This window comes from Phocoena sinus, chromosome 3 (genome assembly GCF_008692025.1).
Source record: "Phocoena sinus isolate mPhoSin1 chromosome 3, mPhoSin1.pri, whole genome shotgun sequence".
NCBI lineage: Eukaryota > Metazoa > Chordata > Mammalia > Artiodactyla > Phocoenidae > Phocoena > Phocoena sinus.
Window position 1 is genome coordinate 20160701 of NC_045765.1, and position 24566 is coordinate 20185266.

General features: G+C 51.2%; 1 protein-coding gene across 1 annotated transcript in view; it reads right to left on the minus strand.

Moving 5' to 3' along the window:
- Window positions 1-24143, minus strand: part of CDHR2 (cadherin related family member 2) — a 38094-nt gene extending 13951 nt beyond the window's left edge. Inside the window, exons 1-16 of the mRNA XM_032628965.1 lie at window positions 24068-24143; window positions 12713-12779; window positions 12407-12478; window positions 8132-8271; window positions 7967-8020; window positions 5875-5964; window positions 3936-4025; window positions 3176-3301; window positions 2953-3099; window positions 2797-2872; window positions 2582-2697; window positions 2227-2460; window positions 1143-1298; window positions 898-1059; window positions 523-584; window positions 9-252 (exon numbers count right to left, since the gene is read on the minus strand). Of these exons, the coding sequence (XP_032484856.1) occupies window positions 9-252; window positions 523-584; window positions 898-1059; window positions 1143-1298; window positions 2227-2460; window positions 2582-2697; window positions 2797-2872; window positions 2953-3099; window positions 3176-3301; window positions 3936-4025; window positions 5875-5964; window positions 7967-8020; window positions 8132-8271; window positions 12407-12478; window positions 12713-12764 (1821 nt within the window). The 5' untranslated portion in view covers window positions 12765-12779; window positions 24068-24143. The remainder of the gene's footprint in view (window positions 1-8; window positions 253-522; window positions 585-897; window positions 1060-1142; window positions 1299-2226; window positions 2461-2581; window positions 2698-2796; window positions 2873-2952; window positions 3100-3175; window positions 3302-3935; window positions 4026-5874; window positions 5965-7966; window positions 8021-8131; window positions 8272-12406; window positions 12479-12712; window positions 12780-24067) is intronic.
- Between the last annotated feature and the right edge of the window lie 423 nt (window positions 24144-24566).

Here is a 24566-nt window from a genome sequence, read left to right on the forward strand (position 1 = left end):
GCTCACACCTGGATGGTCACGGAGACATTGCCCTCCTCTTCCTGGACAAAGATGTTGTAGGAGCCGCTGACCACGGGCTTGTTGTCATTGATGTCCAGCACAACGATCTGCAGCGTGGTGGAGGACGACAGGTTCCCGCCGTCCGTGGCCAGCAGCGTGAGGTAGTACACGGCCTGCTTCTCCTGATCCAGCAGCTCACTGTTTCTCACCGTCACTGTCCCCGAGCCTGGATCCACCGCAAAGATGTCCACCCTGTGCAGGGTGGCCAGATGGAGCAAATAAAGATACAGGATGCCCACTTCAATTTGCATTTCAGATAAACAATGAAAAATATTTCAGGACATCCCATGGAATATTTGCAACCTACTTATACTAAAAGAAAACCCATTCATCGTTTATCTGAAGTTGAAATGTAACTGGGTACCCTATATTTTATCTGACTCCTCTAGCCCTGCTGTGAGGCAGAGAGGTGAGCCTGGGTCCCCCTCGCCCACCTGCCCGCTGCCCACCCGGGTAACTTACCCATTCCCCGGAAGCAGGCTGTAGGTGATGCGGCCCTCCTCACCCGTGTCTGGGTCGGAGGCCTGTGAGGCAGAGAGATAGATAATGCGACACTGAGCAGAAGCCATACCTGCACTGTCAACCGCGCAGTTGACGAGGACAGGGCCGTCCTGCTCCCTGACCCAGAGGGAGCAGCCCCCGACACACTCAGACTGACACGTAGACATCACACACATGCGCACGCGCATACACACCTGCTGGCCCCCGCTGACATCAGATGATACAGGGACTCCAGCAGGGCCACAGCCCCAGGCCTGCCCATCTCCGCATCTCTCCCAGCCCTGCCCATCTCCGCATCTCTCCCAGCCCTGCCCAGCCCTGTCCCCCATCACTCACTTGGATGCTGTTGGTGACCACATAGCCGACCGCACTGTGCTCGAAGACACTGAGGTTGTACAGGTTGTGGGGGAATGTGGGCCTGTGATCATTAACGTCTCTAAGGTGGATGGTCACCAAGGCTACCGAGGAGCTTCTGCTGACCGAGTCAGTGGCCACGACCTGAGGACAGGGGAAGAGGCAGCGACATTGGGACTGGAGCACCCCATGGCCCGTTCTCCGTGGTGCCCCAGAGTACCCCTCACCTGCACCAGCATCACCGTTTGTGTCTCGTAGTCCACCAGCGACGGTGCTCTCACCAGCACCTGCACATCCACTGAGCCCGCCGCCCGCTCCGGGGAGACGCTGAAGGCTTCAACATTAGGGCCCCGGAGGGATAGCAGGAAGGTGCCGTTGCTGCCCTGTAGACGTGGGCTGTATATTAGGGACCCCACTCCTGCAATGTACCCACCTGCATCTTTCTCCCAATCCCTGGCCACAGGTCCCAGGAGGATAGGCTAGTCACTAGTCCCTGTCAATGTGGGCTCATCAGAAGAAGACCTCCCTGAGGCCCCAGCCTGGGCTGCAGCGCCTGGACACACACCCCTCACTCCCTTTGAGTCTTCCATACCAGCCACCACGCACCACCCTCCACCACCCATACCAACACCAAACATCATCAATGTCCAGCATCCGTCCATTATCCACACCCCCTCTACTCCACACCCCTCTCCAGTCAAGGCCAACCACCATCTCAACACACCCACCCATCCACCACTACCCAGTATCACCCTCCAGTCGACATTTTGTACCAACTCATTATCACCAAATACTACCAAACACCATCCATAGTTATTCAGCGTTCGATACTACCCAAATCACCCACCACTCAGGATCAACCAACACCTAGGAATACTCTCCAACTTGACAGCCACCCAGACCACACTGTGCTCAAAACTGCCCACATCCCCCAATACCCAGTACTATCCCAGCACCCCGCAACTTCACCATCCACACATCACTACCCCCTCTACTCAACACCGCCAAAAATTACATTCCACTCAACATTGCCCAGCATCCAGGACCAACCTCCACTCAGTGCTGCCTTTCTGCTCCCCGCCACGTAGCACCACCCTGAACACAAGACTACCAGCCAGCTCAGCAACACTCAGCAGTTCCAAGCGTCACCCAACAACTCTGACCACCACTCATGGTCAGCACCACTGTTGCCCACGGCCCCACCGAGCACTGTGGTACCGCACTCTGCTGGTCACTCCCCACTTCCCTCCCCCAACGCGATCTCCCAACCATCACTTCAAGCCCTGCCGCGCATGGTCTGGGTGCCCCTGCCTTGTCTGGGTCGTAGACCACCATGGTGAGGTCATCGATGGGGATGCGGGTGGAGGCGTGCTCGTCCACGTAGCCAGTGAAGTTGACTTGAGCCTCTTGGGGGGTGAAGGTGCAGGTTGGGAGGCTGCAGCTGTAAAACTCAGGTTTGTGGTCATTGACGTCTGTCACTCTCAACGTGACCCATATGCTCACCTTGGCCTCCTGCCCATAGATGTTGGGGTGCATCTCGGTGGCCTGAGAGCAGAGCGGAGGCCGAGAGGCAGAGATCAGAAAACCAGAATTCAGAGAGAGCTGAGATCAAAGATCAGAGTTTAGAAAGTCAGGGTACAAAGTGGGCAGTGGCCCTCTCACTCACCGTGACCTGCACCTGCACCTCCTCATCCTCCTCCAGCAGCTGCTCTCTGTCCAGGGAACCGTTGACCCTGATCACCCCGTCTGGCCCAATGTCGAACCAGCCAGGCCTTGTGGAGTCTGGGAAAAGGCAGCAGGACCAGCTACTTCCAGTGGCTCTGACGGAGCCCCCACCCCTTCCCTTGCCTCAGCCCCAGCCTGGAGACACCCCATTCTCACTGGAGATGCTGTAGATCACAGGGTCATTGATGCCTCTGTCGCCATCCATGGCCTCCACCTTCAGCACCGAGGTTCCCTGCAAGAAGGGATGGTCAGTGGCCAGACCCTTTCCCCACCTCTTGTCTCCACCCAGACCCCTCCAGTTCCCTGGCACACCTGGGGTGCACCCTCAGGCACAGAGGCCGAGTAAAACTCCCTGACAAACTGGGGGTCCAGGTCCGGCTGATCGATTACAGAGATGGACACGAAGACAGGCGAGGAGCACTGGACGACGATGCTGTTGCTGTACTCGCCGCCTGAGTCCTGCCGGGAGATGGGTCTCCGTGAAGCCGGGGGTTCAGGTCCCGATGCCCCCGACCCTGCCTGCGCCTGCACTCACACAGGCCTTCAGCTCCAGCTGATAGAAGGCACTCTTGTTGTTGTAGCTGAGGCTGCCGTTGAGGATGATGGAGCCGTTGGGCAGGATCCCAAAGAGGTACTCACTGCTGTCCGTGCTAGGGATGACCTGAGGCAGAGCAGAGTCAGGCCAGGCTCACCCAGACAGCCCTGCCCCCAAGACCTGCTCTGAGAGACCTGGGGTCGAATCCTGGCCCTGCTCTCAACCTCACCAGGTCACTTAACCTCTCTGAGCCTGGGAAATGGGCTAGATATCACCTCAGTGGGACGAAAACAGGGTCAAGTGAGCTAAGGTAGGTTCCAGGCACGTAGTGGGTGCTCAATGATGGGGGCCGTGGCTAGCCAATGTGTCTTCGTGAAACTGGGGTCACACCCGCCACTGTCTCTGTGACCTTGGACAAGACCCTGGACCTCTCTGAGCCTTGATTTCCTCTTCTTTGAAGCCAGGATTGCCGCAGCCACAAGGTGGTGTGACGCTAATCGCGCAAAGACACAGACAGTGCCCCAGGCGAGAGGGTGGGAAGGAGAGTCCGGTCTGCAGCAGGCACCCTCCTTAGGCGGCTGGGCCAAATGAGGTCCGGGGGCGGGGGGGGGGGGGCAGAGGAAGGCGTGGGGACCAGGGCTAGGCCGTCGCAGAGCCCCTGCTCCACAAGGTCCCTGCAGGTTGTGTGGGAGATGCTGCCCCCTGGCGGCCATGAGGAGAGGTGGCGCCCACACTCCCACGTGGACCCGCACACACTTACCTTCTCTATGGAGTACACCACGGCGCCTCCGGACCCCGTGTCTTTGTCCTTGGCCAGCACAGACAGCAACAGGGAGCCAACCGGCAAGGTCTGTAACAAGGGTTTTGTCACCTCTGAGCTCCAACACATCTCCATGCCCAAGCACATCATGCCCCCTCCTGGAGTTTCAGTGCCCCCAACTGTACCACGGGGATAGCGATGGACCTTCCAGAACCTGAAACCCAGCATTCCACAGATGTCCCCCTTTCCTTCCCACCTGGGCTGGGCTTCTGGGGGCATCTGGATGGAGGCAGGGAGCAGAGTTCCCCCTTCTCCTCTCCCCACACAGCCTCCCTGAAACCTGAGCTGGCTTCTGATTTGCAGCGCCCCTCAGGACCACCATGAGTGACCATTCCAGAACTCAGGTTGTGCCACTCCTCTGCTTAAACAGCCCTGTGTGTTCTCTGTAGCATCCAGCAATAGGTTCCACACAGCACCTCACAGAGCTGGAAGGTTCTTTTGGGAGGCTTTTCCTCTAGGAACTGTCCACACCCTCACTGTTTCTTCACGGTGGCCAAAAAGATCTTTGAAAATCCTGAACCAGACCACATCAGTCTCGTGTTCAAAACCAACAAGTGGTTCCCCCATTCTGCCTAGAATACGGTCCAGACTGCCTCCATGGCCCTCCAGGTTCAGGCCACTGCCCAATTCTCTGACCTCACCTTCTCCTCAGCCTCCTCCCCCCACACACATGAGCTTCCTGGCTATGCCTACAGCACTCCAGGCTGATTCCCACCTCAGAGCCTTTGCAGCTGCCGTTCCCTGCCTGTAATATCCTTTTCCTGGAGCAGCCCATGCTGGCTCCTCAACATTTAGTTCTGCTCAGATGTCACCTACCCAGAGAAGATTTTCCTGACTGGCTCAACTTAAAGCAGGCCCCTCCCCAGTCATGTTTTATGCTCTTCCTAGAGCTCATCACCATCTGAAATAATCCTGTTTGTTTAATACTTTGTTGATTAAATGTTTTGTTGTCTGTGCTCTTCACTACAATGTGAGCTAGCGAGGGTGGCGACCAAGTCTGTCTTCACTGGATATCCTCAGCACCAAGGACAGTGCCAGACACACAGTAGGCGCTCAATCAGAGCCTGTTGAAGGGCTGTCTGAACCTCACCAGCCTCAAGTCTGGCCTGGGGGAGGGGGACCCACACCTGTCAGGACTTTGAAGCCACGTGGTAATGAAGATTCAGGAGTGTTGTTGTGTTTGCTGCCCTGGGACCACTGGGAAACCTCCTCCCTGCCTATGCAGTTGAAGTGGGGCTGCTCCTCTTGCTAGAAGGGAAAGCACGTGACGCAGACCTAGACAACTGGAGCATTCCATACTCCTCAACTGATGGGCACCTGACCCAAAATGGGCCAATGAGAGTCAGTCCTGGGGGTTTGGCTGGGACCATTGAGAAAGAGACAGTCTGTGTTGCAATTGCAAAGCCGGTGGGATGTGAGCCTGGAGCTGCTGGGGGACACTTTTATCACCATAAGGGGGAACTGCTCGCCCCACCCCAGGATGATGGCAACACGAGAAGCAGAGCTTCTAGGTAGAGAGAGATCTCTTCTTGATGACATGGCTTGAGTACCTGGATCCAGCCATGCCTGAAGTCAGATATACTGTTAAATTTTTCAGAAACATGAGAAAATCAATTCCTCCCCCCCCCACCCCTGACTATCATACTTAAAGAATTCCAATCTTTAGATTTAGATTGCATTTAGATTGCAAAATGTTGCTGTAACTATGGTACATGGGGTTACACGCAACCCCCTGAATTTGGTTCATCAAGCTGCCCTTTCTAGGAGGTGCACTTCCCAATCTTGGATGCCCTGCTGTCTATCTCTGGTCCTTCCCACTCTGAGCAGATCTGTGGGATGTCTGCATCCTACACACACACCCCGTTAAGGCAGATGTTACCTCATTGATTCTGATGGAGAAGTCTGTGTTCTGGAAAATGGGTGCGTTGTCATTTCTGTCCTCCACGATCACCACCATTTCCTTCCGCACCTGCAAGTGAGAAAGCCCAGGTGAGCCCAGAAAATGTGGGAGCTTGAGAAAACAAATTCAGGAGTATCAGGACGGGAGTGCAAGTTGGTATAGCTTCTCAGGAGAACAATCAGGTGGTGTCTGGGGTAACTTTTTTTTATACATCTTTATTGAAGTATAATTGCTTCACAATGCTGTGTTAGTTTCTGTTGTACAACAAAGTGAATCAGCCATATGAAGACATATATCCCCATATCCCCTCTCTCTTGAGCCTCCCTCCCACCCTCCCTATCCCACCCTTCTAGGTCGTCGCAACGCACCGAGCTGATCTCCCTGTGCTATGCAGCAGCTTCCCACTAGTTATCTATGTCACATTTGGTAATGTATATATGTTGATGCTACTCTCACTTTGCCCCAGCTTCCCCCTCTCCCCTCTGTGTTTATCTGATACCATTTCAAAGGCCAGAAAAGTTGCAAGTATGGTACAAAGAATTCCTGATACTCTTTATCCAGATTTACCCCTTATTTAGTTTTTCTCTCCACAGATTTACTGAACCATTTGGAGAGTATGTTGTAGAAATCATTAGGTCATTAAAAAAAAATCTAAAATGTCCTATTACAAGAATGTTCCTTTTAGCTTTGTTAGCCATAGCGTAAAGCTGTGAACAACCTAAGTGTTGAGGAGACCAGCTAAGCGCCATGGAGCTTATAGTCCCCACACTGGGCTATAGACATACAGGAAACAGAAGACTCATGTGCAGACTCAGAAGGGACCCCAAAGCCGATTGTTGTTTTCTGGCTGCACCCCGTGGCATGCGGAACGTCCCTGACCAGGGATCAAATCCGGGCTCCCTGTAGCGGAAGCACAGAGTCTTAACCACTGGACCACCAGGGAAGTCTTCCAAAGCTGATTGTCGAGTCATCAAGGCAGTTCAAGACCATATATGCAGTAGGATCCCACTCGGATTTCAGAAAACGCACCCAAAACTACCATCTCTCTTCCGTGGATGCATATATGCATGTCAGTGTTTAGCGATGGATAGAAAAGAACACGGTGATGGCAGACACTTCAGGTGGGAGTGGGCTGGGAAGGGTTGCCCAGGGGGACTTGAGCTCTATCTGCACTTTTAAAACTGTTTACAAAGAGAAAATATTTATGAATATCCAAGTCATTAAAATGATTTTTTAAATGGATAGGGTTTGGGGAATAGGTTATAAAGACAAAACCCCCAACTTTCACAGACACAAGACACAGCTGTATAAGTGTGTTACTGAGAAACATGAACACTGAGACCAACCCATCAGCCATAGGGGCTGAAAGTGATGACCTCAGTGGAGAGAGGGTAGGGAGGTATTTGGCACTTGTTTTTTTATTAATAAGTATATTAATACAAGTTAATAATGTAATTGGGACTTCCCTGGTGGCCCAGTGGTAAAGAATCCGCCTTACAATGCAGGGGACGCGGGTTCAATCCCTGGTCAGGGAACTAAGATCCCGCATGCCACGGGGCAACTAAGCCCATGCGCCACAACTACTGAGCTCGCACCTCGACTAGAGCCCGCCTGCTGCAAACTACAGCGCACATGTGCTCTGTAACCCATGCGCCACAACTAGAGAGAGGCCCACACGTCACAACGAATAGCTCGCATGCCTCAGTGAAGATCCTGCGTGCTGCAACTAACACCCAACACAGTCAAAAGTAAATAAAATAAATAAAAAATAGTACATAAATCTTTAAAAAAATAATAATGTAATTAATGATATACAATAGATATACAAAATACACAAAAGATAAACAATATATTTGTATAAATTAATATAAATTATAATAAATACTAAAATCTTGGTTAATATTGTATGACGAAAAATGGAGAAGTATAATTTCAATAAAAATAAACATTCAATTCATTTTTTGTTAGCTGGGGCTCTCTCTGCTTATTTGCGGTGGGCACTTAGTGGTGGGCCCTCAGTCCCCTGCTCTCTAATCCCTGGACCTCCCTTCCCTCCCCACTTCTGACTCACTGGATTATTGTGACCGTCGCTCACAGAGATGTTGATGGAAAACCAGTAGAGTGTCTGCAGTGGGCAGAGAGAAGGGAAACAAGGTAAGCCCTGTTCGGGTGCCCACCAGAGCCCTCCCTACCTCCCCAATCCCGCACGAGGCCTTCTCAGATTGCTTCCCTTTACCTCATAGTCCAGAAGGTTGGCCAGCTTCACTTCCCCAGTATTCGGGGTGACATTGAAGAAGTAGGCATATGAGCCACTAATCCTATAGGTCAGAGGGTCATTGTCCGGGTCCTGAGCTATCAGCCAGAAGACCTCAGTACCTGCAGACGGGACAGGGAATGCACAGGGTCCACGGCCACCTAGTTCAATGCTGGCCTGGCCAAGCTGCCCACGAGGCCCACAAGAATGTCAAACTTCTTTTAAAATTAGAAGGGCCGGGCTTCCCTGGTGGCGCAGTGGTTGAGAGTCCGCCTGCCGTTGCAGGGGACGCGGGTTCGTGCCCCGGTCCGGGAAGATCCCACGTGCCGCGGAGCGGCTGGGCCCGTGAGCCGTGGCCGCTGAGCCTGCGCGTCTGGAGCCTGTGCTCCGCGACGGGAGAGGCCACAACAGTGAGAGGCCCGCGTACCGCAAAAAAAAAAAAAAAAAAAGAAGGGCCAAGACATGGAAACAACCTAAATGTCTATCAATGGATGAATGGGTAAAGAAGATGTGGTATACATGTACAATGGAATATTTTCAGCCTTAAAAAAAGAATGAAATCTTTCCATTTGTGACAACATGGATGGACCTAGAGGGAATTCTGCTAAGAGAAATAAGTCAAAGGAAAACAAATACTGTATGATCTCACTTACACATGTGGAATCTAAAAACAAAAAACCAAGATCATAGATACAGAGAAGATCGGTGGTTGCCAGAGGTGGGGTGCGGGGGACTGAGAAATGGGTGAAGAGGGTCAAAAGGTACACATATCCAGTTATAAAATAAATAAGTCCTGGGGATGTAATGTACAGCATGGTGACTAGAGTTAACAATACTGTATTGGGTATTTGAAAATTATTAAGAGATTAGGTCTTAAAAGCTCTCATCCCAAGGGAAAAAAAAAAGCCATCTGTAACTATGTGTGGTAACATATGTTAAATAGACTTATTGTGGTGATCATTTTGAAATATATACAAATATATCATTATGTTGTACACCTGAAACTAATATAATATTGTATGTCAATTATACCTCATTTTTTCAAACGGTAAAAAAAAAAAATCAAAAGGAATAAATGATTATAATCTAGCCCTCAGGATATTTGTCTTTATGCCAATGCAGTATATTAAAGTATATTTTTAATGTATTTTTCTGGAGGGAGAGGCCTACAAAAACAGAAGTGCCAGAACAGTGACATGGTGGTAGGGCCCAGCACCCAGCCCAAGAGTCTCAGAGAACCAGCGTGCCCCCACCCTTGCCCACGACAGCCTTGCAGGGACAGTCTGGGCAGCACATCTGGAGTCTGCTCTTCTTTGACCAAATAGTTCTGGGTCCTCCAGAAACTCCTTAGAAAGCTTGGTCCCTTCCCACCCAGGCCCCCTCCTCCAGGAAGACCATCGGGCTAGAAAGCTGTTAGTATCTACAGTATGTTTCCTCTGTTGTGAGACACACTGTCAATTTAATGACTGCTGGGGTGGGGAGTCACTCTGTGTTAACTGACTATCTCAAATATAAGACACATCCTGATTCAAAAATGTCAAAATGTAAACTGATATGGCCCTTATACCCATACCCATGGGAAGTGAGTGGGGATGTGTAAATCCTCTGTAAACATGTGTTCATGGACACAGAAAGAAGGATCAGGGAGAAAAAGCTTTTTGAAAAGTCTGCCTGAAAAAGAATTAACTGTAACAAATAAATCAATAAGAGCTACAGAAATAAAAGACATATATTAGGTGTCTGTCTTTAAACTCAAATCTGACGTATTTTAAAACGTCTTCCTGACAAAACTAAACTATTATACAGTGTGAGTGTCAAGAAAACAGGTCTTCTGCAGGAGAGAAAGGACAGGGAGTGACTAGAAGGGCAGAGAGGGGGTCGGTGTGCTTCCATGTATATATATTATACCTCAAAATAAAAGGTCTAAACAACATTTTTTAAAAACCTGACTGAAAATGCTTTCTCATCCCAAGAGAGCCATACAATTCATCTCAGAAAGGAAGAAATTGCTCTTCGGATTAAGAAAGCCCAGAGAGGGGCCCTGTGGTTATCAAAGAAAAGACTCTCATTTGGTCTGCCTGAGATCAGACTTGACATTAAAGGGTCACCCAAGAGAATGGAGATCTTGAGGACATTTGGGTTACATATGTTTGTAACATTTGTTTGGAGGTGTGTGTGTGTTTATCCACGACCAAACAGCTATGAAAATATACATAAAATATCATTAACGTGTATATACTACTTCTCTGTTGTATTCACAGATATCAAATAGTTTGACCTCAGCCCAGTCCTCCAGGGAGGATTGTGCCAACTCAGAATGTAATGAGACTATCACCTCCCTCATCCTGGGATCTAAACCTTTATTAATATAGCCCTTAGTAGATTTTGCTGTCCTGGCAACCACATGCAAATGGATGTGGCTTTCGTGGCTCTGAAGCCCATCGCCCAACCTTTCTTCGTGTATCTAGACCTGGGTTTCTGGATTCCAAGGCAGACTTTGGATTTCACCTTTGATGCAGTCTCTTGCTTCATCTAGTAGATTTAGATATTTGGGGACCCAATTCTGACACTGCAACAAAGACTGTAAATTGTCCCCCAGTATTCACAGCCCTCTTTCTCTCAGACTAATTAGAACCCCAGATTTCGAGCTGTGCACATGGCTAAATAAAATAAAGACCTCATTTCTCCAGTTCCTTTGCAGCTAGGGCATGTGGCTAAGTTCTGTCATTTCTCCAGTTCCTTTGCAGCTAGGGCATGTGGCTAAGTTCTGTCATTTCTCCAGTTCCTTTGCAGCTAGGGCATGTGGCTAAGTTCTGTCATTTCTCCAGTTCCTTTGCAGCTAGGGCATGTGGCTAAGTTCTGTAATTTCTCCAGTTCCTTTGCAGCTAGGGCATGTGGCTAAGTTCTGTCATTTCTCCAGTTCCTTTGCAGCTAGGGCATGTGGCTAAGTTCTGTCATTTCTCCAGTTCCTTTGCAGCTAGGGCATGTGGCTAAGTTCTGTCATTTCTCCAGTTCCTTTGCAGCTAGGGCAAGTGGCTAAGTTCTGTCATTTCTCCAGTTCCTTTGCAGCTAGGGCATGTGGCTAAGTTCTGTCATTTCTCCAGTTCCTTTGCAGCTAGGGCAAGTGGCTAAGTTCTGTCATTTCTCCAGTTCCTTTGCAGTTAGGGCATGTGGCTAAGTTCTGGCTAATGAGATGTGAGCAGAAGTAACATGTGTAAAACCTGAAGCCCTGTCCCTAGGAGAAAGAAATGGGCCCTCTTGGCCCTTTCTTGCCCCCAGCTCTCACTGGAATAGGGCGTGACATGAGCCATCTAGGACCATGTGGATGAGGGCCAGGCCCTAGGGGAGGCAGAACCTGGAAATGGAAGGAGGGTCCCTGATGCCAGAAGCATAGGGCACGGAACAGCCTGATGGAACAGAGCCTCTGACAGCCCTGGGCTCACTGCTCTAGATGACTATGTAAGAGAATAGGAAACTTTGACCTTGTTTACAGCTCTGTTATTTGGGGTCTGTTATGTGCAGCTGACCCTGTATCCCAATGAATACAGTCATCTATCATTTCAGCTTCTTCAACCCCCATCCTGCCTGCTGGGAATTTGGCATCCAGTCCCTGTGGCTTCATCCAAAACAATGTTTCATGAACATCATTCACTCCTGTACACTGCCAAGATCATTACCACACCCACGTCTCATTGTTTATGACCCTCCTTTTAAGTGACTTACTGCTTCACGTAAATACATTTATTTTAAAAACAAACTAGATGGCTACTGGACGTAGAAAACTCATCTCACTCGCCATAGAGGGAAGGTAACTCTACAAACGAAGACAACAAAAGTATCAATTTCTGGTGAGATGTGTGCATGAAAGGCTCTGAGCCTAAAGCCTGCTCTCTTTCTGTCTGAAAAAAAAAAATAGCAGAGGAGGAAGAGAGATGAGCACGTGAGAGAGGTAGAAGAGAAATAATGGTACCAAATGGATGCTTTCTCCCTTGGGAAATCAGAAAGACTGAAAGAGATGGGAAATGGGAGGAATGTTCTCTTGGGGTGAGTCTTGATTATTTGGTGCTGTGTGAGGGCCCTCGACCCAAAAGCTGCAAAGGAGAAAACAAACTTCTGGAACAAATTTCCTTCAGGCCACCTTTGCCCCATGACAAGCCATGGAGCTGCAGGGATGGCGAGCAAGCCCACAGGGGAGCCCCTGGGGCCCTCTTGTGGGTAAGCGTTTGGTGCAGTCTGGGCACAGGGACAGTTACTCACCCACTGGTAGGTCCTCGGGCAGGTTCACTAACGACATGTTGGACAGGAATTTTGGGGCCACGTTGGCTGACACTGTAGGGACACAGAGTGTTGGAACATCTGGACACCTCCATAAAGACTGACCCCCATCTGCCCCTGTGGGAGCCCACACCAGTCCCACTGGCCAACTTTCAGTCCAGCTCACCGGTCCAGGACTGGATTCCTCTCCAGGCCTCCCCAGAGCAGCCAAGCCCGGGGCTGGGCCATAGGGTTCTGCTGAGGATCCCCAGGTTAGTGTTGCCCTGGTGGGGGAGGGGAGGTACCCACCAGACACCATGAGGGCAGGAAGCAAGAGGCAGGACAGCCACGGCCACACCATCACGTCTGGAGGGACCTGGGGGAAGAGGCATCAGGGGAGGGGCACATGAACCCAGGCCTCCCTCCTCTGGTGGACCCTGATCAGTCGGGTCTGAACCCGGCCAACTCACCTCCGTCACACACAAAAAAATTCTGCCCATTTGCCAGATGTTCCAGGGGATAGGGAGTTGGGAGGCATGGCAGGGAGGGGCAGGGTAGCTGAGCCTGATCTAGAGCCCCAGCCTGAGACTGACCCTGAACTTGACCCCAGGGTTCAGTGCCCACTGTGTAGCAGGCACGGATCCAAGTATATTACGTGCATAATCTCTTTATTCTTACAACTAGGTGGCTGCTAACGGGCTTGCCTGAGGCCACACAGAGAGTCAATGGCAAGCCCATGCTCTCAAAACAGGTCTTTTGAACTCCAGAATTCATTCCCTCAACCACTGCACTAACCTGCCTGTTTAGAGTCCAAGCTAATAGCATCCTTCAAAATTAGGGGCCTGGAGAGGGACTATGACTTGTCCAGGACCATCCAGAGCCTCTGTGGGGGGGGGGGGGGGGGGGGGGCTCGGTCCTTTGTCCCACTTGCTGACACAATTAATAGCTGCCTTTGCATCCTTTCTCAAAGTGTACTCCATGGAACCCCAGCCCTGTAAGATGTCCCATAACAGAAGGGTTCCCTGGTCAAGTCAGTTTGGGAAGGGCTTTGTGCTCTACTTGCTGATTGACAGCTGGGCAGGAACGCTTGGAAAACCTTGCCCTGCCCAGTCTTCTTGGTCATCTTACATTGCAAGCTATCCTTCATCTGGGAAAAGAGGGGCTTTGATTCACTGTCCTCGAGAGATACCTGAACCCCCAAGGCTCTTTCATCCCAAAAGACAATTGTTACCAAAGCAAGAGGGAGAGCAGGATACACTTCGCAAATGCTTCTTGCTCTCTGTCAAGAAAATGTGTTGCGTGCTTGCATGTACATAATCATTCCATAAGACAGGATTTTTATTGCATACTCTTTTGTACCTTTTGGATTTCGTGCTAAGTGAATATATTAACTTTTCCAAAGATAAATTAAAGCTATAAAGCACACAAAGGAACACAGCTGCTGCTAAGCACCCTCACTGGGTCCTGGGCAGCTCCCACTCCTGCCCCAGTGCGGCTGAGACAGGCACTGTTTTCCAGAGGAGCCCAGCTCCAAAGCTACGGGAGAACCAAGAAGGAGGGACCCTCACCCACGGTAGACTCCATATGACAGGCCCTCCAAGGGGGATGCGGAATGGCTTCCAGAGCTGAACCTTGACCGTGAAACACATCAGAAACCACAACTCCTCTCCCTCCCACCACCTACCCCTCCTCCTGTGTTCCTGCCTCAGGGATCACCCATTTCCCCCGTCACCCTTGACTCCCCCTCTCCCGAATGTCCCACATCAAATCCAGTCCCTGAACCTCTTACACTGCTCTCCATCCTGCAACAGGCTTCCTCTCTCCCCGGCTCAGCCCTCCTCACGGTCTCCTTCCCTTCCGTCTCTAATCAAGTCCTCTCAACCAAAATTATCCTTCCTCACTCCCTCTAATCACCTTTCTCCCCTGCTCCAAACTTTTCAGTGACTCCCCATTGCTAAACTGCATACAAAGGCTTCGAACAGACCATCCGGCCCTGCTTCCCTCCCTCACACCTCCCACATCCACAGACCCACTCCGTTTTCCCTCATTTTGCATATGCAGTTCCCTCTTTCTGGAATGCCTTTCCCTGCCTTGCTAACTGATGAGCAGCCCCAAGGTCATCTTCTGTCCAGACACTCCTTCAGTGTTCCCACAGGAGGAGTTGACTCCTGCACTGGCCTAGAGACCTCACCAGACGCTGCTCAGATCCTAGCCTAACCTCTGTAGCTCTCAGGGCCCATTATCTCTTTGCAGATCAGCCTCTCCCTCCAGACCAGGAGAGATGTGAAGGCAAGGTCCAGGTCTGATTCATCTCTGTGACCCCAGGACAGAGCCCAGGGCTGAGCCCAGGGCAAGCTCAGGGGGCATTTCAGAAATGAATAAATGAGTGTGCCAGTGAATCACTGTAACCCCAGAGGCCCGACGTGGAAAGCCGGAGAGATGGGGCAGGGTGCAAGGGGTAAACATACGGGCTAGAGAGCCTGAGGGTCAATCCAATGTAATCTTGGGCAAGTAACTTAACCTCTCTAGGCCTCAGTTCCACCATCTGTAAATTGGGAATAATAACAGCACCTACACTACAGGATCTGTGTGAGGCTTACACAGTGCCTGGCTCAAAGTATGTTAGCAAAAATATGTCAGCAACTATTATTATGGAGGAGATAAAAGTCTGTCTTCTGCCCCCCTCATCATTGGGAGCCCCATATTCTGCCCTGGCCAGCCTTGGTCACCTCACAGGCCCCTCTCAGTCAATGTCCCCTAGATAGCCAGAGGGACACTGGCACCAATCTGGCCACCATCCTCTGGGCTTGGCTTGCCTCCACCTGTCCTGAAGTTCCAGCTTTAGTCTTCCCCCTTTAACTCAGAGTTGTCTTTGCCCAACTTTGCCCAGATCTACTGGGGTATCAAGAGGGTTGGTCATTTTAAATATCTGCTGACATTTCCTGAGCACCTACTCTGTGCTGAGTACCCTTATTTATCCATTCATTCCCCTAACAAATACTTATTGGGTGTCCTTGATCCACTATGTGCCAGACCTTGTTCCTAGCACTGGGGAGATACAACAGTAGGTATAACAGTCAAGGTGCTGCCTTCACCAAATTTATGCTTAGTGAATAAGGCAGACCCTAAACAAGCAAGGAAAGTACTGTCTAATTGTTTACTGCATTAAGTGCTATGAAGGAAGAGAATGTGGGCATTGCGAGAGTACAGTAAAGGGACACTACTTTAGGCAGTCTGGCAGATAAAGTGGGCTGCAGACTTTTTAAAACTCCTCTCAGCAAGATGTGAGAATTGCTCCCCTTCAATCTGGTGCATTCATCATGTTTTTATTTTCTGTATTTTATGATGCTTTGACATTTTGGGGGCTTTGCTGGTCTGGGAAAGGCTGCCCCTATCAGGGCTAGCTAATTCTTAGAGATAACAAGTGATTTGTCTGCAAACACTCCTCTCATGTATAAACCAACCAAATCAAAGCCTGTATTCCCAGCTGCCACCTTTATCAACTCACACACACCAAACCAATATTCCTGCTGCCTCAAATCTCCCCAGCATCAGGTACTGGATGACTAAGCATGACTCCTATAACCTGCCAAAATTAATCAAACTATCCAATCCTAAGCCTGCTCAGCTGCTTAACCTGTAGCTTCCTTCCCACCTTCGTTCCCATGGAAAATGCAGTAAGGGCTCTGGGCCCTGCTTTCCCCTCGCTTCTTCTGCCTCCTGACCAAACCTGGTGCTTCCCCATGTGGCCCTGCATGGAGTGGCATGCCCCCTCCTCTAGGGAACTGTGAGTAATAAAATCTTCCTTCAATGGCTTTAGTCTCTCCAGGTCATCACTACGTCATCTGCATAAATTAAAAATCCTGGGGAGGGGCTTCCCTGGTGGCGCAATGGTTGAGAGTCCGCCTGCCGATGCAGGGGACGCGGGTTCGTGCCCCGGTCTGGGAAGATCCCACATGCCGTGGAGCGGCTGGGCCCGTGAGCCATGGCCGCTGAGCCTGCGCGTCCGGAGCCTGTGCTCTGCAAAGGGAGAGGCCACACAGTGAGAGGCCCGCCTACCACAAAAAAAAAAAAAAAAAAAATCCTGGGGAATTCCCTGGCAGTCCAGTGGTTAGGACTCCGCACTTTCACTGCCGAGGCCCTGGGTTCAATCCCTCGCTGGGGAACTAAGATCCCACAAGCTGTGCAACGTGGCCAAATAAAATAAACACAAAAATGTACAATGGAGAAAAGATGGTCTCTTCAATAACTGGTGCTGGGAAAATTGGACAGCTATATGTAAATATTAAATTAGAAAAATTTATCATACCATATACAAAAATAAACTCAAAATGGATTAAAGACCTAAATGTAAGACAGGTAAACCGTAAACCTCCTAGTAGAAAACATAGGCAGAACACTTTTTGACAAAAATTGTTGCAATATTTTTTTGATCTGCCTCCTAAATCAAAGGAAATAAAAGCAAAACTTAAAAAAAGGGACCTAGGGCTTCCCTGGTGGCGCAGTGGTTGAGAGTCCGCCTGCCGATGCAGGGGACATGGGTTCGTGCCCCGGTCCGGGAAGATCCCGCATGCCGCGGAGCGGCTGGGCCCGTGAGTCACGGCCGCTGAGCCTGCGTGTCCGGAGCCTGTGCTCTGCAATGGGAGAGGCCACAAAAGTGAGAGGCCCGTGTACCAAAAAAAAAAAAAAAAAGGGACCTAATTAAACTTAAAAGCTTTTGCACAGCAAAGGAAACCATCAACAAAACGAAAAGACAACCTACCAAGTAGGAGAAAATATTTGCAAATGATGCAACTGACAAGGGCTCAGTATCCAAAATACATGAACAGTTCATATAACTCAACATCAATAAAAACAAACAACCTGATTAAGAAATGGGCAGAAGATGTGAATAGATATTTTTCCAAAGAAGACATACAGATGGCCAACAGGCACATGAAAAGATGCTTGATGTTGAGCATCATCAGAGAAATGCAAATTAAAGCCACAATGAGATATCACCTCACACCTGTCAGAACGGCTATCATCAAAAAGAATAGAAATAACAAATGTTGATGAGGATGTGGAGAAAAGGGAACCCTTGTACACTGTTGGTGGGAACGTAAATTGGTACAGCCACTAAGTAAACAACATGGAGGTTTCTCAAAAAATTAAAAATAGAACTACCATATGACCCAGCATTTCCACTCCCATGTATGTACCTGGAAAAAAATGAACACTAATTCAAAAACATAAATGCACCCCAATGTTCATAGCAGCATCATTTACAATTGCCTAGATATGGAAGCAACCTAAGTGTCCACCACACACACATACGTACAGTAGAATACTACTTAGCCATAAAAAAGAATAAAAATTTGCCACTTGCAACAACATGGGTGGACCTAGAGGGTATTATACTAAGTGAAATAAGTCATACTGTATCATATCATTTATATGTAGAATCTAAAAAATAAAACTAACTAGTGAATATCACAAAAAAGAAACAGACACAGATATAGAGAACAAACTAGTGGTTACCAGTGGGAACAGGGAAGAAAGGGGCAAGATAGGGGTAGGGGATGAAGTACAAACTACTGGGTATAAAATAAATAAGCTAAAAAGATACATTGTACAACACAGGGAATATAGCCAACATTTTATAATAACTAGAAGTGGATTGTAACCTTTAAAGATTGTGAATCACTATGTTGTACACCTGAAACTTATATAATATTGTACAGCAACCATACCTCAATAAAAATAAATAAATAAAAATCCCACAGGTTTTACAATTAAGACATCTGGGCAGGCCCTGTGAGCGAGCACTGTTATAGGGTCCTTCCAGGTTGTACGGACAATACAAGAGATGGCCCCGGGTCAGGTAAGAACCAGGTGTGTTCCAGGAATTGAAAGAGGGGCTGTGTGGCTGGAGCACAGGGACAGAGGGGAGAGGGGTGGGAGATGAGACTGGAGAAGTAAGCTGGGGCCAGATCATGCTGGGCCCTGTAAGACATGGTGAGGATGGTTTGTTTTATTCTAAGAAAAACAGAAGGTCGTTTCAGGGTTTTGAGCAGGGGAGTGACAGGGATTCATTTACTTTTCTTAAAGATCTTTCCAGCTGCTGTGTGCCAGTGGGCTGAAATGGTGGCAGCAGGGCTGGAGAGAAGAGGCGAGAATAGAGATATATTTTGGAGGCCGGATGTTTGGAATTCACATAATTTAATCTCCTTTTGCAGACAGGGAAACTGGGGCTCAGACTGATCCGCTAAGCATCTCACAGCTAGAAATGAGTGGGATTCAAACACAGTTCTCCAAGCTCAAGGCCCTGGTCTCTCCCATGCACAGAGGGAAGGGTGCAGCCCCACCTTCCACCAGGACTCCAGCAGGGGAGGAAAAACCCAGTTCAGCTGTGGACTCAAAATCTTTAAAACACGCGCCCTCTTTGACCCAGTAATCTAACTAACCTAAAATAAAGAAACTTTTTGCAGGAAGTTGCTCATCACAAGCGATTATTTCTGACCTTGGAAAATGGAAGTAACCTAAACATGAAACACAAGCAAATGCTTAAGAAAAATGCGGCCGAGCCCTTGGCAGAACGTGTGGCAGCCATTCAACATTGTGGTGATGAACAGTAAGAGCTGCCACGTAAGGAACAGCTACGACGTGCCAGACCCTGGCCCGGGTGCTATGTAACACTCACAAGAGCACTTAAGAGTGAAAGCCATTATACCCACTTTACACCTGGGGGAACTAAAGCTCAGAGAGGTGAAGAGCCTTGCTTGAGTTTACAGAGATGAGAAGCTGCAGAGCTGCAGTGGGCAATTCACTGCCCTTCCCTGGGCCTGTTTCCTCATCTGTAGAATGGGAATGATACCTCCAATAAGTGATAAGTTGGGGGCGGAGGGGGGGAGGCGGTGAATGAGAATAGAATGTGCCAGCTCAGTGCCTGGCACACAGTAGGTGCTCAGCAAATGCAAATCCCTTCCTTGTGCATCTTGTGGGGCCATCTTCACTTTATGACTGCTACTCCCAGTGCGGTCACCACAGAAACCTCTCCCATCTCTCCCCTGTGCCCATGATCCTGCCCATGCCCTGAGATTGAGTGTAGAGGTCAAGAACAGAGCAGGGCTGTGTGTGGATGACACCAAGGACTGTATTTCTGGGTCATCACCTGCAGTGGGACTCTAGCCAGTGCCCCTGGGGAAGCGGCTGTGAAAACTATTGGCTTGCCAAGGTCTCCAAAGATGATAGCTGAGGACAGCCCACATGCTGGACAGCAGGGTTATGCTCAGCCAGGTTGGGAAGTGCAGATGGACCCGCTTCCTGGAAGGAATTAATAAGCCCTCAGGGGCTTCCCTGGTGGCGCAGTGGTTGAGAGTCTGCCTACCGATGCAGGGGACGCGGGTTTGTGCCCCGGTCTGGGAAGATCCCGCATGCCGCGGAGCGTCTGGGCCTGTGAGCCGTAGTCGCTAGGCCTGCGCATCCAGAGCATGTGCTCCGCAATGGGAGAGGCCACAACAGTGAGAGGCCCACGTACCACCAAAAAAAAAAAAAAGCCCTCAGTCCTCAGAATCACGTGTGCTGAGCCACAGTCCTCAGTGAGACGACGACTGTGCTGTGGGGATGGCGATGCCATGAGAGGTGCTGGCGCCATGGAGTTGGGGTTCAGAGAGAGCAGTTTGGTTAGGAGTAGGGATGGCAGAGGGCGTGGAAGTGGTGATGGCGGTGGGGATGAGGTGGGGGTGGACGCAACAGTGATGTTCGTGATGATGCAGGTGGGGATGCAGATGGAGCTGGTGGTGCTGATGGTTGTGGGGCGGAGATGATGATGGTGGTGGTGGGCTGATAGCGGAGATGCAGATGGAGCTGGGCTCCGGTGATGCTGATAGACTGCTGGCATCCACTGTGCGAGCAAAATCTGGGACACTTAACAGTGGCCGGATGCAGCTAGCCCTGGCACCCCCTTGGGGTGTGATCTTGGACCTAACACCCTCACCTCTTTTGCTCCCTCGCTTCCCCTCCTTTAGAGGTGAATCAGCAGCCATAGGACTGTTGGACATTTAAGTGTGCAGCTTCAGGTATGCCAGCCGTGCTCCTCACCAAGTCAAAGTGCAGTAGGGAAGACAGGAGACTCCTGTCCTGGGATCCAGTCCACAGGGGAAGGGAGCAGGCACGATGGCCGAGTGCTGTGGCTGGAACTTTGCACCCATTACCACTGATTCCTCAGCGCACTGTGGTCCTGGATGGGAAGGGCCGTGACCCAATGAGTAATGGGATCAGAACTCAGAGCAGGATGACTGTGCTCTCTCTTGCCAGGCTTCTGGTTTTCTCTTCCCCTTTGGCCAGACTCTCCCACAGGCCGTGCAGAGCCCCCAGGGTCGAGATGGGGGCAGAACAGCCTTAAACACAGGCTTCATTCTGCAGGGTCCCTGAGGCCTCTGCCTCCAGGCCCCCTTCCCCCGCCCAGCTCTACCCATCACTCATCAAAGTTTCTTCTGACTCCCCCCTCCCATTCTCATGGGGCCTCAAGAAGCCTGTGACCCTTACTCAGAGCAGCATGATGACCTTTGATGTTCTGTGTGAGGCACACGGAGTCTTTTACCTGCGTCAAGCCCTCACCATCCCCCGGGAAGGAAGAGAGGGCTGAATCCCAGGGCAGCTCAGGCTCCTGTTCAACACGCCACGCCCAGGGCAGAGCCTGGACGCCAACCTGCTGCCTCCCGGTCCAGCGCTCTTTCACACTGCCTCGCCCCAGCCCTGGGTTTCACGCAATCTTGCCTCCTCCCTGTCACAAAAACTTTTATAAATGCACACTAACTTGATCATAATGAGGCCAAAGTTCTACAGTCAGAGCATCATCCCCTGGATTCAGTCACCTGAGAAAAATGCACAGAGTCTGTGTGAGCCGGGGAAGGCTCAGGCTGAACCTGCCCCACCAGTGAGCCTGCCCACGTCACCAGGCTCGGCCACTCCCAAGCTCAAACCTCCGCCATGGCTCCCACTGGCTGCGGAAGCCACTTCCTGTCCCTCTGCTTGGCAAGCTAGGACCTCACAGCTGCTGGGTCTCTTCCCACACACGCCGTTCTTCTCCTCCTGTGGCCCATGGGCATTGAATGCTCCTGTTCTCAGTACACAGCCTGTTTTCCTGCCTCCAGACATTTGCAAATGTCCTCCCCTCTGCCCAGAACACCTTCCCTAGTCTTCTGCATATGTGCAAATTCTCTCTATCCTCCAAGGCCAGGTCAGGTGTGGAGCCGAATTCAGGCGTTGGTGGCCCCTCCACTGGCCCCTAAGCTCGTGGCCCGCCAGCAGGGGCAAGGGACAGAGCGAGCACCAATGAACAAGAAGTGAATGGAGTAAAATAGATAACCAGCAAGGACCTAATGTATAGCACAGGGAACTATACTCAATATTTTGTAATAACCTATAAGGGAAAAAAATCTGAAAAAAGAATATTTGTATAACTGAATCACTTTGCTGTACACCTGAAACTAACAACATTGAAAATACTATTAAATAGAAGAAGAAGAAGAAGAAGAAGGAGAAGGAGGAGAAGAGAAGAGGAGGGGAGGGGGAGGGAGAGGGGGAGGAGAATTGAATGGAGTTGCCCATGGACTATACTGGGGAAGGGACCTGACAGGGCCCAGGCCAGTCCCTTCCCCAGGGCTCCTTCATGCCAGGCAGCCCTAGGCCGAGGCATGGGAGTGAAGGAGGCATGGCTTTCTCCAGGCCCCAGTCCCTGCACAGCTGAGCCCTGGGGCTCTGCTTTGCTCCTCTCTGACTCTCAGTTTGTCTCCTGAAAAATGAGACTACCTACATTCTAGAAATTACAGCTTCTTTTCCCCCAAGCCCCGTCCCCAAAGCTCTCTCTACACTTCCCCTTTCCCAGACCTCAAAAAGTGCTTGGGAAAGGGTCAAAAAGGATGCAGAGGGCTTCCCTGGTGGCGCAGTGGTTGAGAGTCCGCCTGCCGATGCAGGGGACGCGGGTTCGTGCCCCGGTCCGGGAAGATCCCACATGCCGCGGAGCGGCTGGGCCCGTGAGCCATGGCCGCTGAGCCTGCGCATCCAGAGCCCGTGCTCCGCAACGGGAGAGGCCACAACAGTGAAAGGCCCGTGTACCGCAAAACAAAAACAAAACAAAACAAAGCAAAAAGGATGCAGAGGTAAATTAGAGTGGCTCTGGCCCCCACCCCATGAGACACGCAGGCCCTTGGGCCTGTCCCTTTGGGAGGGGCATACCCACCCCCTGCGACAGCCACAGCTCTCAACAGCCCACGGCTCCAAGACTTTCTAGAATTCGGAGGCACTGGGAGTGTGGACCCTAGGACTGCTCAGGGCCTCCAGGAGGGTCAGAGAGGGAGGTGGCCCTCCTCACCCATGGGGCCCCTGCAGGCAGGCTCAGCCACCAGCCACTCCACCACTTCCAACTGACCACAAACTCTCATTTCTGCTTTCTCACCTTCTTGTTTACTTTTCACAGTTGTTTCCCAGCTGTAGGAATTATTATTCTGGGGTCCAGGTGAAGAAACTAAGGCTCAGAGAAGCTCAGAGAGGGATGGCCCAGAGGAAGGGGCAGAGTGTTAGACCCAGACTGGCTCCCAAGCCAGGAGCCCCTGGGCCAGCCTCGATCTGGGCTCCACTTGGTGCCACCAGGGCCCTGGGGCCCCGCCAGTCCCATCCCCAGGCTGCTTCCCTGGTAAACAGACATGGAGTCAAATGATCCGGAGTTTGGATTGCCTCATTTCACTTACCCCAGGCAAGGCCTTATCCTCCTGGCCTCAGTTTCTCCCCCTACCCCACCCCCCCCCGCCTGAGAATAGGGTGTGGATAAGAACCAGAGTCCACACACTGGTCACAGCCTGTTTCCATAAGTTGGATCTCAGTGTCCCCAGGCCCCTGCTTTTGTGCCTGGTGCCCCAACTCAGCAGTCCCTGCCTCAGGGAAGAGGCCCAGGCCCGGCTCAGCTCTCAGCCAAGTCCCACCTGGTACCCCAGGGCAAAGAGATGTGTCGGGGCCTGGGAATGTGCCAGAGCTGGGGGCCACCTGTAGTGAGTCCCAGCTAGACACTTCCTTGTCTGGGCCGAGGAGGCACCGGACATCATTACCGACCACAGGCCAAACTGCTCTGGGGCTCTCCAGCGTCTTTCCTGCACTATTACCGTCCCCATTCTACAGATGAGGAAACTGAGGCCCAGAAGAGTTATGGAGCCCACCCAAAGTCAGGATGGAGCTGGGATCTGAACCCAAGCACCTGGAGTTGGAGCCCAGTCCTTTCTCTTTGAGCTCTGGAGCCCCTGGCTCAGCCACCCTGTCTTCCCCACTTCAGGCTTCCCGTGAAAGGGGCTGGGGCATGTGAATTCATTTTTCTAGGGCACCTGCCTCCCTCTGTCCTGAGAAGAAACCTCATTGGATCCAAAGCGCCCAAGGCCTTAGAAGGAAGGGAGCCATCGGAACCTTGAGAATAGGTATTACTAGCCTCACGCTGCAAGAGACACTGAGGCCTTGCGGCCAGGCTGGGACTCACTCCAGGTCTGCTCAGTGCTTGCTCCCTCCTCCCAGCGCTCCCACCCAGCTGCGGGGGAGACCCCCAGAGCACGCCATGGCCCCAACCACCCCACTCGGTCCCTACCCCTGGCCAGGAGACCCCGCGCGCCTGCTGCAGAGGAGCTATGCCCTCCCTACCTGTGCCCCAGAAGGGGCCCCGGAGGCAGATGATGGGCCCTGCGGCACAGGTGGGCACCTTCTGGGGCCTGCGGTGGTGTGGCCAGCAGACTTTGACACCACCTCCGCCTCTCCTGAGCAATCATTAACCCTGAGAGAGACCACACCTCCTGGGATGGAAAGGACTCCTCAGGAGGCCCGGAGCACAGATGAGGAGAGGGTAGGAGGGCAGGATCAAGGTGACAGTCCCTGTGCTCCCAGGCCTGGGGGCCTAGGTCACAGGAGCCAGGGTCTGGCAGAACCGAGGGCAGATAATGTGGGAACCAGGCCCAGCCCTGGGGCAGGCGGGAGGCGGGGAGGGTGAGCCCTCCATCCCCTCCTTGCTACAAGAGTCTTCCGTGGCAGAGGACCTGTGAGGAAGGTGAGAAAGGCAATAGGTCAGGGAAGGGAACTAGTAAAATAGCGTAATGATCAAACACGAGGTCTTCACTGAGGAGTGAAGGCAACCTTGATTGTTCCC